At 44.1% G+C, this 14,544-nt stretch overlaps 1 protein-coding gene across 1 annotated transcript in view; it reads right to left on the bottom strand.

Moving 5' to 3' along the window:
* Positions 1–8,659: 8,659 nt before the first annotated feature.
* LOC124719707 overlaps positions 8,660–14,544 on the bottom strand; it is a 43,683-nt gene continuing 37,798 nt past the window's right edge. The window contains exons 6-7 of the mRNA XM_047244912.1: positions 9,283–9,574; positions 8,660–8,717 (exon numbers count right to left, since the gene is read on the bottom strand). Of these exons, the coding sequence (XP_047100868.1) occupies positions 8,660–8,717; positions 9,283–9,574 (350 nt within the window). The remainder of the gene's footprint in view (positions 8,718–9,282; positions 9,575–14,544) is intronic.

The following is a 14,544-nucleotide window of genomic DNA, read 5'->3' as shown; positions in this document are numbered from 1 at the left end:
ATAATCTGCCTGTGGAGCATCTCGATGACTGGCCAGCTGAGGATTCTTCAGAATGTTCTTCCAGACCTATAGGAGAACTGGTTTCTTAGAGCTGGGGGTGGGATGAAGCTGAGAACAGGAAGTCTTAGAGCGATTGTACTCTGAATACATCCCATAATACCTGATTCAGTTGGACATCTATCTTCTTAGTATGAGCACTATTGATCCTGGTCGAACAGTAATCTTCAGCAACAGAGCAGCTATGATAGGGTTAGAGCTATGGATCTCAAAACACGAGCATTAGCTCCACATAAGATAGCACCAAATTTTTGAAGACTGTGGTTTCTCGTTTTGACTTTGAGTGCTACTTGTAAGTTAAGAGTTCTATCTAGCGCTGTTTCTCGGTATTATGATACAATGCAGTACAACGAGACTTGGTCTCTGAATCTATCTTCTGGTGTGCACTCTGACTGTCTTCTGCATAGATGTAATGTGGATACAATTATTTTCTGTGGATTTAGGTGGAGCCACTATTTCTTGATGTATACATCTAAGACTTGCATATCAGTGGATAAAGAGGTTTCAGCATCATAAACGTTGAGGCTCTGGGCCACCAAGCAAATGTCATCAGTATAAATCAATTTTTTTGAAGACTTTTGGTAAGCTGTGCATGTACAGACCAAAGTGGTAGTGGACTCAGAATAGACATTTGAAGTAAACTATCATTTGGTTTAATTACCCTGCATCTGTCATTGTGAGAATGGATATGAAATGCTCTATTGTTTAGCATGTTGTTAAGTAAGTCCTTAAATTTACGACACAATCGTGAATTTCTAAAGAAGTGCTTCTCACCAAGCAGTGTCGAGAACAGCTGATAGGGCCAAAAAGGCAGCTACACTTACTAATTTCTGCTCATACTCATTTCCGATATAAGTAACTAGAGAGAGTGTCTCTTCCTTAAATTACTTTCGCTTCTTAAGCTGGGCTAGCGCCTTTATTCTTAACGAAAGAGTGTGTTTCGATTGTTACTATATGTTGAGAGTTGCACTCTGTATCTTCGTTGGTGTAACCAATAGTCTATGGAAAATGTGGTTCATTAGTCAGCATGGTATGTTTTCATTATTTCTATTTGCTTAATTCTTTAATATCTGAAAACAGTTTACTATTCACATTCACCCGATAGGTACTTTCCAATTACTTACACAGTTCCAAGATATGCTATTAGATGATGGCGTTGAAGCCTACAGAATTCATAGCCACATTGCATTTACCATGATTGGCATATCATTACGCAATTCTACGTAACTTCCTTAAATTTGGTTAAATCTAAGGCAATTCCCTGTTTATTGTTTCTTTTACAAGCTAACAATAGTTGATTGGCAACCAAAACGTGTAATGAATGGTAAAGCAATGTGTTTTTGCGATCAAGAAAATTAAAAGGTTTCGTAATTAAGTTTTAATGTTTTAGAAATACATAAGATCACTTAATGCAGCTCCTGATAAGTCAGGTCTTAATAAAATGTGATTAATGTCAAGATCATTCGTCGACTACTTCAGACTGACTTTGTTAAAGAATGTCTGTTTCTGAGTTGCTGATCCAAATTACAGTCACTGTTGACAGGGGAGAGGTGAAAATGAAAATATTTAAGTTTAGTACAAGCAGCAATGTGCCCTAGCAAACGTGTTACTCTTTAAACGGAAATGTGCTTAATGATGTGGTGACAGTGTTCATCTTTAATGTGAGGCTCTTATTTGGTTTGGACGCAGCGTGTAATCCTGGTGGATTGGAGGACGATGTTATTCTTACAGCTGAGTCCTGGCATTCGCCTTATGAGTGGGTTAAAACCTTCCTCTAAAAAAGCATCACCTGCGATTGTTTGTCGATCGTTATGGCATTTTGTGTCCTGTTACATTGTCCTAGTAGTCTTTAAGACTAATGCTTAGGAACTAATCTCTAGTATGATACGAAGGGATTTGTAACATAACCGTGTAAGTCAGAGGTAAGTGCCATGTTATATAGAAGAAACTGGAGTCATTCTGAATAGTGTAGTGGTCTAAGTCTTTGTATAGTCAATAGCACAGCTACATCATATTTAGAATTTCTGCTGTCATGACATCACATAGGTTTTGTTTTTTGCTAATGTAGTTATGTCAGATATATATCTTACTGAAGGTAATATTACAGATAGGGAAGTGGTCATGGATGTAAATGAGGTGGGAGATGTAACTGTGCGAGATCAAATTTGACAGTGTTCTGAAATATCTAAGTCGAAACGAGGCCCAGGTAGTAAACAGTCTTCTGGCAGGATTACAGGCAGCCTCGGGAGAGCCGGCCACGGCGGTGCTCTCCCACCTGTTGTGCCAGGCGTATGAGACAGGCGAAGAATGTAATGTTATCAATTCCAAAGAAAGCAGTTGCTGGTAGGTGTGAAAATTACTGAACTATCGGTTTAATAACTCGTCGTTGTAAAATACTAACTCAAATTCTTTACAGAAGAATGAAAAAACTGGTAGACGCCGACCTCAGGGAAGATAAGTTTGGATTCCCGAGAAACGTGAGAACATGCGAGGCGCAACCTGACCAAATGCAGGAGCGGTTGGTAGGACACGTTCTGAGACGTCGACGGGTAACCAATTTAAACCTGAAGGGAAGTGTGGAGGTTAAAAATCGTAGACAAAGACCGGGTGGTGAATACAGTAAGAGGTCGGATGGATGTGGGCTGCAGTATGTACTTGGAGATGAAGAGGCCTGCAACTTATACAGTAGAATGGAGAGCAATTTTTGAAACCAGTCCTGACACTGAGGGGCGCAACAACCTCTCTCTGTGTTATAACATCTTATTTTCCAGTTGGTGTATTTCTTCATTGTTTATAACTGACTGTCAGAGTACCTCTGAAGATGACGTGAGGATTACATATTTATTTAAAGTAGGAGTAGTTGAAGATCACAGGTTGGTGCTGAAGGATAGATTTCGTGGATCCACTGTATTTCAATCTACTCGAATTGCTTAGCGATGCTTCCTGCTTGTTTGTGAAGGGGCTGACCTGCTCGTTAATTCTGCCGCATGTCGGGCCCTGACAACAGTAGGCAGTGACGTCTGCGTACAGGGCTCTTCTTTCGATCCTCGACCCTTAGCGAAGTCAGCCATGTTGTAGGTGTGTAGCACTGGAGACGTGACTGTCCCACGTGACGTCGCTGCAGCTGGCTTAATACCTGTCCAATGGTGATCACCAAGCAGCGCTTGTACTTACCTGTTTCCAGTAACGTTTTTAAAAAAAACTGCACACTTTGGCATGCGAAGTTCAAAAGTAACGTTTCAAAGAGCAGCCCAGCATGCCACAACCAATGCAAGGCGCGTTCGCCGTCCACGAGAAAGCGTGCCGGCGTCGCGCCTGCCGTGTTGCGTTCAGCCTGCGTCGCTCTGCTGCTCAGTCCTGGGACCGGGTCACCTGTGCTGTGGTTGCCGCTGAACCCGGCTTGTTCTTGTGCCATTATGTTGCTCTATTCCTTGAATATTTTTAGTCTGTCTCGAAAGCTTTCCCTGTCACTGAGAGAACGGTAACCTATGATTTGGTGTTGTTTTTTGGTCTTTCGGGTTGGGAAATCATCTTGAATTTAGCTTGCTTCTATTTTAGAGAGACTATTTTCAGTTTCATGGCCGCGATGAAGAAACGTCTGATGTTTTGCGGTTCACAGCATAATAAATGTGAGGTATTCGTAAGCTATCCAGTCGCCAAATTCAGTATAGCTTCAGAATCTGGGTAGCTATGTTGTACGTAGTATATGTTCTAAGATAGAAGTGCCATAGTGATTGATAAAAGGCGGCGAGTCATTTCTGAGTCTTGCGTGATTCAAAATGGCTACAACAAGTTTAATATCTTTCTTGTTCAATTTTTCAGCAAATATCGCAGATCTAACACTGAGTCTCCTGTTTCTTTAGCTGGGCACAATGAGGGTATATAATTAACGAGATCAGTTGGCGGTTCCTCGGCAGGATACATCGTTGTGGTGTTTTATATGAAAGACTATGAAGCATCTATCTCAGCTTCTACTACGGTTTGGTTTGCGTGACAGATACAGTTATCTAGATTGATTTCTCTACCTGCTCATGCGGTATGTGCTGCGACTATAATACCAACTTCTTTTTCTCTTACTATGCCTTTAGGGAGTTTGTTTGTAGAGCAGAAACCCAGTGTGCTGACAATGCAGATAGTGGCAATATCTTTCTTAGGCTTGAATGTGAAGGTTAATTCTTGTTTCCTGGTGTCTCAGGCTAGGTTGGGCATAGGCCTCCTTGTCTATCAATATGGCGATATAGACGTGGATCCGTGTTCGTCAAAGAAAGTAGCTTTTTAGAAACTGCTGTTATTATTTCCCTTCTTTCAAATATCATATTGGGAAGGGCTGTAGTGAAGACTCAGAGTATGTTCTCCGTTTGATTGCTTTCGTGACATTCTTGGACGAAGACCGTGATAGTTTCATCAATGCGCTTAATGTATTCAGTTTTGTTTGCTGAGATAGGCTGTTTTGGTCTTTCTTTGCAACTCTCATCAGTATTAACGTTATCAGTGTTGCAGCTCCTGCATTTTGGTGCTTCTTGTTTCGGGTATATTTTGCAATTAAAAATTCGATGTGCTCGACTCCGTTCTTCACATTTCTCTGTATATCGCAGCTTTTCGTGGCTTATTGGAAAGTGCTGCAATATGGACGTTGCTGTTATTGAGGAGGTAGTGTTTAAATAGTCCAACCTTGTGAGGTACACAGTGCATTCTGAAATGGTGAACAAGTAGCTTGTTAGTTGGTTCTTTGTAACTATAGATGACTGGAAGGAATAGCGGGGAATTTTGATTTAGTTTCCTGGTACCTTTAGGTGCCCCTCATTTTTTTCGTTTGTTGTATCACGGTCAAAATTGGTTATCACAAAGGCGAGCGTGAGTCTGTGTGGTTTCTCTTTTGCTTAGTGTTTGGCGTGCGATGTGATTTCTGTTACTGTTGCTTGAGATCGGGAAGTAACTCAAACTGTTCTCTCGGGTTTCGATATCTGATGGGTGTGTTGTGATGTTGGCAAATTTTTTCAGATTTTTTTGTGAATGACTTGGTGGCCCAGGCAACTGTTTTAATGCAGGTTACAATGATTTGGCGGTTTCTTTGCCACCTTCTTAGTTTATAGTAGGGTTTGCTAAAGTGCCGTAAGTTGTGTTAGATGTGCTTTAATTCCATCTACATCCAACCAGTTGTAAACCTTGTTCTTCGTGAGATGTATTTGGATGAGTGTAAACTTTTTGTAATTGGAGTACCGTGTTTGTGGCGGCTTTGCCTGTTTACTTCGGATTTCTTGTCCGGGTTTTCGGCGTAGCGTTGCGTTTCTGGAGATCTGCTGGAGACAGAGTTCTCTACTTCAGTCTGGTACGCTCTGATCTGTTGTTGCATATCGGAAACAGGACGATCCATAGTCCCCACGCCCTGCTTGAGAACGCTCGCAGTCAGCGTTGAGTTCTGTGCCTTTAGCCTCGGCAGATGCGAGTTGGTCGTCCCTGTGTCAAAGTGTGGCGGTTGTGCAGACTGCCGATCCCAAGTCTGAGTCGCTCTGACAATGCTGCATTTGACGGCAGTGGCGCGAGTAACGCATGATGTTCTTTGCAGGGGACATCGTCTGAGTAACATGTGTGCTGTCGAACAACTACGTACATGTAACAACAGTTAAAGCAGTTTCGGCTGCGAGAATGCTTGTCTCCATATATATCAGAGGAAACCCCTTAGTAGGTATATCAGTTGCAGAAGTTAATGCTTGATACCCCACGAGTGAAAGGGTTGTAACAGGTGATTCCCTGACCACCGATATCTGCTCGCTGGTTCGCCTTTTTGAAGATCAGAACGTGACAGCAGCGGCTGTAAGCAGCAGCAGGGAGTGGCCAGTGGTGGGGCTTGCAGTCCGCTGCTGCTCCTGATTGGCTGAAAGGCCCACGTGTAGAAGGATTTCGTGGAGAGGCTCGGAGCTCGGGGAATCGAGAGCTGGCCGTCGGCGCCCGTGTGGCCGACGTGGCGGGTCGTGGGCGCTCTGGAGCGGAGTTCTGTGTCGCGGCGCACAGTGTTCTCGAGTTTCCAAACGCCTTCTCGTTTGCGCGCATCTATTACCGCTTAAGAACTTTCCTGTCGTTATCTGCTAATGTTGCATGGTAATTAGTGTGGGCGTTTACGGCGAATTGTAGCTCAGGGAAAACTCGGTGATGTTAGCTAAGTGGCAGTGGTGCTCCGACTCAAATGACTGACTTGGCTGGGGTAATCGGATAGCGATAATCTCAGTTTGTTATCCAAATCTGGGAGTAATGTTTTTTGAGTGACCGTCTTCCTGTTGAGTTTGAACTGCACGATGTTGGGGCGTGAGCGGAAGACGGCCTAACGGTGTGCAGGACCGTAGCCCAGCTTCATGGAGACGGTTGCGAATGATCCTCGCCGATACCCCAGGAGCAACAGTGTCCCTAATTTGCTGAGAAGTGGCGGTGCGGTCCCCTACGGCACTGCGTAGGATCCTACGGTCTTGGCGTGCATCCCTGCTTCGCTGCGGTCCGGTCCGAGGTCGATGGGCACGTGCACCTTCCGCCGACCACTGGCGACAACATCGATGTACTGTGGAGACCTCACGCCCCACGTGTTGAGCAATTCGGCGGTACGTCCACCCGGCCTCCCGCATGTCCACTATACGCCCTCGCTCAAAGTCCGTCAACTGCACATACGGTTCACGTCCACGCTGTCGCGGCATGCTACCAGTGTTAAAGACTGCGATGGAGCTCCGTATGCCACGGCAAACTGGCTGACACTGACGGCGGCGGTGCACAAATGCTGCGCAGCTAGCGCCATTCGACGGCCAACACCGCGGTTCCTGGTGTGTCCGCTGTGCCGTGCGTGTGATCATTGCTTGTACAGCCCTCTCGCAGTGTCCGGAGCAAGTATGGTGGGTCTGACACACCGGTGTCAATGTGTTCTTTTTTCCATTTCCAGGAGTGTATTTATCACAGGACTTTCAGTTGGGCTTGATACTACATTCACACAGACACTCCTTTACTTTGCTCACTCAGGTTTTATTTGAACAAATGGGAGATCGTCTATTGATTACGAATCACAACAATTTCGGCGTACTGTGTGCTTCTAGTGAAGCTACTATGGCACATGTTTTCCAGGACTCACAGTACTGGCACAAGTTTATCCTTCCACAGTACTGTTCCTGTAAATACGCCTTTAAGCACTGTTCTTCCTTGCCCAAGAGTGGCACATGGAACATTAACTTTTAACATCTGCCATAATACCCTTACAAACCTCTAGCTTAACAAATCACCATCTTGTCTCACAAACCCAATAATGCTAATCTCATATAACTCTGCCATTCGACATTTTGCGTTCACTTCAAGCCACATTTCACACAACAAGTCATGTGTTACTTTATTACTATACCTGTTTGAGCCACTCTATGTAATCGAACCACTAATAAGCTGAACAAACCCATTTACACTTTCATGCACACACCACTTCAGTCATTGGCCCCTCTCTTTTGATTTTATAAGTATCTGAATGTCTCTTGTCATGGTACTTGAATTACAAATCATGTAAAAGTACATCTTTCACACACATATGGAAAATTTCCTTGTTTCAGACATAATGTTATATACTAATATCATACATTATACATTAATAAAACCGACAAACTGCAAAGACAGATCCTCGACGGAAAATGGAGATAAAACGTCCTACGAACATGTGTCCAGAAATGCACCATCGTCATGGTAGATGACCCTGACGAACGGGAATTTCTCCGACAACATGCTGCGTTCTGCTTGTATATAACAGGCCGTGTGATTGACGCAGCCTATTGTATACACGAAGCATTTCCCAACAATTTTAGTAAGTAGTCTCAGTGCATTAGAATAGGTAGACAGAGGTTACCACTCACAAATAAGCACACAGTTATAAATGAAGGAGACGTTAGGAAAGAGAAGTACTGGCTGTACGATATGAGATTTAATGACGTTTGATATTGTCATACCAGGTACACTCCATTTTATTGTTGAGTTTAATGCAGTGTAGTGTGGAAACAGTTATTTGCGAAAAATACTGAAGGAGGCTACAGCGAGGATTCTGAAAAGGGAGACTGTTCATTGTTTCTCCTGGCCAGATTCCTCTCGGCTGCCGAACACAGCTCTAGACCTGCAGGGATGCTGGTTGGGTCCCACCAAACAAGTATCCTGTTCTTCAGTAGAGGGAGCGTCGTTCCATTGCAAACGAAACAGACGAAGAGCACTGGTCCTTGCACCATCGTAACTAGATGCATATAGTACACTAACTGCGCTATTCCCTGAGCCTGGTGGAACCCAATTCTAATAATAATTCCTGTTCCACTTAATATAATGGCCTTAACTGACATGAAAAGACATTCCTTCTTTGAGGCAAATTTCTTGTTATCAACAATTTCGAGTTGCCGCATGGAGCACCGATTACGTAGGTACATGTATCCAAGCAGTCCGAGACAAACCAAGTTGAATGCCACAGACACTGAAATCCCTGCAAGGACTACTATGCGACTGTGGATCAGGTAATATTTACTCGTCTTTTCCAAAGCAACAGCTGCCACACATACTATACTCCACGGTATAAACACACACAGCACCTCACGACAGAATAACTGGCTTACTTCAGCAGGTAGTAGCTGGTTAGGAAGCCTGAGATGGCGAACACAAGAATACATCTGGTAGCAGAATGAGTTCAGCCAGATACAGCTGAGAAGTGTGAGGGCGCTATCTATCAGCACTGCTGTAGGTAAGTCAGGGACGCCTGCCATACGATACACGACCTCAGAACACAGGATCTGGACTATGCACGTGACCTGAAAGGACAAGAGTATCTTTCCAGGCAAGTTGCGTAACTGGGGAAGGTACATGTATACTCCGGCAGTCGAAAAACGGAAAATGATATTTATCAGTATAAATGAGATTTCTAAAGGCTTCAAGCTGTCTATTTTGAAGTCCTTGTATTTCAAGGTGGCGTTGTTTAAACTGTTTCTGTAGTTCAGTGTTTCTTCTGTTAGCTTCTGATACAGTACACTGCTACTACTATGGAATAATGGAAATGCGTAACTAGTGAACTTACAATTATAGGAAGTCCTAATGGAGGAAAACTCGCGACACTTTAGCAACAGAATAGCTCTGGAAACAGAGCAGATGGCGTCTGTAGCGTTTGACTGCAGACATGATTGATCGTCAGGACTATCGAAATAGCAGCGAGCATCGTGCACGGACTGTATCAAACCAAACGGGACGTCCTGACAAATGCCGTACGAGTTGACCGCCATCCAGGCCAGCAGACAGAGGTTGACGTTTATCCTCTGCGTGTAGGCCAGGTAGCTGGTGACGGGTATGTGGGGCGACCTCTGCACCACGTCGTCCCACAGCTGCTCGCGGCACCGCTCGCGCTGCTTCACGGCTTCCAGTGGCAGGTCTTCCAGCGGACACGTGGGGTGGTCCAGGGCGTTCACCAACAGCTGCACGCAGTCAGTGTCCACGGAGAGCGTATCGTGGCTTCTGTCCTCCAGCTGCCACTCCTCGTCTGCAAGAAAACGACAGCAAGTAGGTGGTGGCCGTACACTGCAGGCAGCTGAGTCCAAAGTCTTCTCTGGATGACGAGCCTGGGCGTATGTAAGGCGGCATGTCAACACAAAGTAAGAGTATTAACAAAGACAGGTATCATTGTTAATATTCACGTCTATTTCATCATGTCCAAGAAGTCCCTGCATCACTCTTGACATAGTAAAAATAAGGAAGTTAATAGGTTTTATTGATAGTCCTGCACTGAAGATGTTAAAAAAAAACAATGTTATCAGAATTATATTTTTGTTTCAGCACTGCAGTCTTTGAGTTCCGAATCCATGGACCAACAGTTATCTTGTAATGGAGAGATCAGTGGAGGATTCGTGGGTGCATGAACATCCGCAGATAGGAAAAACTATGTAAGGTATGATGAGACCATTTGCCGCAGTCCCCCTCGTAAAGTAGCCATGCCTGATTGAGATAAATGTCCTGTATTTTCAGGCTGTCTCAGAGACAGACCACATATTGGAAGCAATAAAAAGTGACAGGAAACGTGTGTCACCCACTCTTAATCAGATGAGCAGTCTCCAATGAAAATCATTTGCAAGAGAGCAGTTGGACTTCAAGCATCTTCTTCAACAATGCACGACCACACTGAAAAAATATGAATACGAAAGGATTTAGGCCCATGTTTGTTACTGAATTAACTGACAATGGTGTGGAGCAACGATTTGTAACCTACCGTACTTCGTTGTGGCGACTTGTGCCATGTCTCGCTCAAGAGTGTTGGTTACTTATAAATGTGCCATATACCACTGTTTGTTCAGGAAAAAATTGTTTTCTTGTCTAAGGAAAGTACCCATTATCAGCAAGAGTTGGAAAGGAACCTACCTCACATTATGTGGGTCATTGTGTGATCAGAATACCTGTTAGGACCACATTCTTTTGAAGCTTGCATGAATGGGAACTTCTATTTCTCTGTACAACAGAAGTTTTCAGTATCTCAGCTCCATGACAAGGCAATCACGGATCTTGTGTGGTTATAGAAGAAAGGAGCTTGAGTCTCGTTTCGTTGTTCAGATGTGTGGGTTTCTTAATGAACAACTTATTCTCGGATTGTATTTGGTTCTGCAGCATTTAAAGCCTCATTAAAATGGTTATCACGAAATCCCAACATTACCACCTCAACAACCTTTTGAAATCGTCATGACAAACTTTTGATCTTACCACGCAAATAACTGAATATGAAGAATAATAAAGCCGCATGTGGCTCAACGTTGAAAGATTAATGGAAAATTGACACAAGTGTTGAGGAAGTCTTTCTAAGCAGAATTACTAGAACCATCCGCAATAAAGCAAGGGGGACAGCGAGACACGTAGATATCTGAGGAAGCTGTGATCGTCCATACACTGATCCGTTGGATACGTATTTTTTTTATATCTAACTACGTCCGTATAGAATATACTCTTTTGACATAACTCCATAGGCGTGCTGTACAAAGAAATAGGATGCAGGCTGAATTCTCGTCTGTATGATATTTCACTTTCCTCCGTGAACTTAGTGACCCCATCACGCAGCGTAAAAAAAAGTGATGGAGCATATTTGTCACCAGTTTGTTTCGTTAGCACGAGATTGTCGAGAAAAAGCACAACAAAATACAGTAACTGACGATTTTGGAAGTAAAGTACCTTTACCACAATGAACGATTTACTGTTAATAGTCTGTTTGCATGAATTCAAAAACACGCAGAAAAATGTAATTACTTCGTCTCACTTGTACCTTGGGTAATGATAATGATGCAGCAATAAATGCAATTGTGACATATATGCCTCAGCTGCTGAGTGGATGAATGTGGGATTACAACTCCAGAGATTTGGGATTCAGGCATTGCTCCCGAGATTCCTTATGTCACTTATCTCTTCTTTCACCTCTGACATTGATTTATGGAAATCGAAAATGTTGGAACTGTAGAATTGTTCGGAGACCCAATAATTAACTGTGTCCCACAATTATTAACTGGGTAAGTTAGTTCAGAAGTAGGAAGACGGCGAGTGACCACAACCTGCAGTAGGACAATGGCTCGTGAAGCACTGTGGTGACCAAACCAGGCTTCAGCTTGATGACGGCTTTACCTACTGCATTCTGAGAAGTCCTCATGGTCGTTTTCCTCGAGCACTATTCCTGTTCAGAGTACAAATCAAAGGAGAATGATACTGATGTGCTACACATCATCCAATGTATACAGGGTGAGTCATCTAACGTTAGCGCTGGATATATTTCGTAAACCACATCAAATACTGACGAACCGATTCCACAGACCGAACGTGAGGAGAGGGGCTAGTCTAACTGTTTAACACAAACCATACAAAAATGCACGGAAGTATGTTTTTTTACACAAACATACGTTTTTTTAAATGGAGCCACGTTAGTTTTGTTAGCACATCTGAACATATAAACAAATACGTAATCAGTGCCGTTTGTTGCATTGTAAAATGTTAATTACATCCGGAGATATTGTAACCTAAAGTTGACGCTTGAAATCTCCGACGTTCAGTTGCGTCTTGTAACAAACACGGGCCACGGTCGGCGAGCAGCATCTGCAGGGACATGTTTCGATGACGACCGTGTTTACGGGTGTGGCTGTAGTGCACTGTTGTGGTTTGGTCTAGCTGTCGCAATGTCCGCATGTAGCGCTTGCTGCTATTGTTATTCTGCATTCGTCTCCGCACGCAGACCAACTGTAGTACACCGTGTTACCAGACGTCTGTGATAGTGTAGTGTTGTAGGAACTGTGACCATGGTGTATTCGAACTCTGAAAAGGCGGAGATGATACTCATCTATGGCGAGTGTCGACGAAATGCAGCTGAAGCTTGCAGGGTGTATGCAGAACGGTACCAGGACAGAGAGCATCCAACGTGCCGCACATTGCAAAACATCTACCGCCAACTGTATGCAACAGGTATGGTCGTAGCACGCAAACGGGTCCGTAACAGGCCCATCACAGGAGAAGCGGGTGCAGTCGGTGTGTTAGCTGCTGTTGCCATGAGTACACGGGACATTGCGAGAGCCGGTGGACTGAGTCAAAGTAGTGTCATGCGCATACTGCATTGTCACCGCTTTCACCCGTTTCATGTGTCGCTACATCAGCAATTACATGGTGATGACTGTAATCATCGAGTGCAATTCCGTTAATGGGCATTAACAGAGAATCCGTTGCAGTTCTACCTGTTTACCGATGAAGTGGGTTTCACAAACCACGGGGCAGTGAATCTACGGAACATGCATTACTGGTCCGTGGACAATCCTCGCTGGCTCAGACAGGTAGAGCGACAGCGACCGTGGACTGTAAATGTATGGTGCGGAATCATTGGCGACCACCTTATTGATCCTTACTTCATTGCAGGGGCCCAAACAGCTGCAACATACATCGCGTTTCTACAGAATGATCTGGCAACGTTGCTCGAAAATGTCCCACTGGAAACACGTCGACGTATGTGGTATCAGCATGATGGTGCACCTGCACATACCGCAATTAACACTAGGCAGACCCTTAACAGGATGTTCGACGGGCGTTTCATAGTACGTGGAGGACGCATAAATTGGCCAGCCCGTTCTCCTGATCTTACACCTCCGGACTTCTTTCTGTGGGGTACGTTAAAGGAGAATGTGTACCGTGATGTGCTTGCAACCCCAGAGGATATGAAACAACGTATTGTGGCAGCCTGCGGCGGCATTACACCAGATGTACTTTGGTGTGTACGACATTCATTACGCCAGAGATTGCAATTGTGTGCAGCAAATGGTGGCCACCACATTGAACATCTATTGGCCTGACATGTCGGGACGCACTCTATTCCACTCCGTAATTGAAAACGGAAACCACGTGTGTACGTGTACTTCACCCCTCATGGTAATGTACATATGCGTCAGTGAAAAAGACCAATAAAAAGGTGTTAGCATGTGGACGTAATGTGCTGTTCCAGTCTCTTCTGTACCTAAGGTCCATCACCGTTCCCTTTGGATCCCTACGTAATTCGGTGCTCTCCGATACACACGATCGAACAGCGGAGGAGTGGTACTCAAGCGTCAACTTTAGGTTACAATATCTCCGGATGTAATTAACATTTTACAATGCAACAAACGGCACTGATTACGTAGTTGTTTATATGTACAGATGTGCTAACAAAACTAACGGGGTTCCATTTTAAAAAAACGTAGGTTTGTGTTAAAAAACATACTTCCGTGCATTTTTTTATGGTTTGTATTAACCAATTACACTAGCCCCTCTCCTCCCGTTCGGTCTGTGGAATCGATTCGTCAGTATTTGATCTGGTTTACGAAATATATCCAGCGGTAATGTTAGGTGACTCACCCTGTATAGTTCATTGGCGTGTTGAGCGCAAATGTATACCCAGTAAGACGAATAAGTTCTGAAAGATTCTTATACACCGGCACGTTCTGTGAAAGGCCGAATGCACGACTTTGTCGTAAACACTCCATTTTCTTTGTTATTCATTCCTCTCCCACCACATTATCGCGTGGTGCGCAAGCTTCGGACACTTTGCTGCTCTTCAGCCTATCGAAGTTAGGCCAGTATAGTTTTTATGGGAGAATGAATAAAATGATAGGTTTCAAAAAAATAAAAGACATAGCGTTTCTACATAAACACATGTACATTGAAGTTGATGATGGTGCTATGGTGAAGATAAGGCTCTTGCTTCTGGCAAGTCACTGGCAGTCAGTTCCCAATAACTACTACGAGGGTAATACAGTATGATGCAGGTGCCGGCCAGAAAGGGTGTATGTATTCAAGGTGTTGGAGTGGGCTGGGAAGTATGATTGACAAGTTGATGTGGGTAGAGGGAAGTGTGAGGGAGGGATGACAGTGGTCAGGAGGCTGGAAGCGGGATCATCTACATATTGAAGAGGCGTAGACGCTAGGATTATAGCTGGTTGGAGGAGTAAGTGTCTACATACTATTCTGGAA

This window comes from Schistocerca piceifrons, chromosome 11 (assembly GCF_021461385.2).
Source record: "Schistocerca piceifrons isolate TAMUIC-IGC-003096 chromosome 11, iqSchPice1.1, whole genome shotgun sequence".
Lineage (NCBI taxonomy): Eukaryota > Metazoa > Arthropoda > Insecta > Orthoptera > Acrididae > Schistocerca > Schistocerca piceifrons.
The sequence above is the reverse complement of the archived record's forward strand: the minus strand, read 5'-3'. Positions and strand labels throughout refer to the sequence as shown.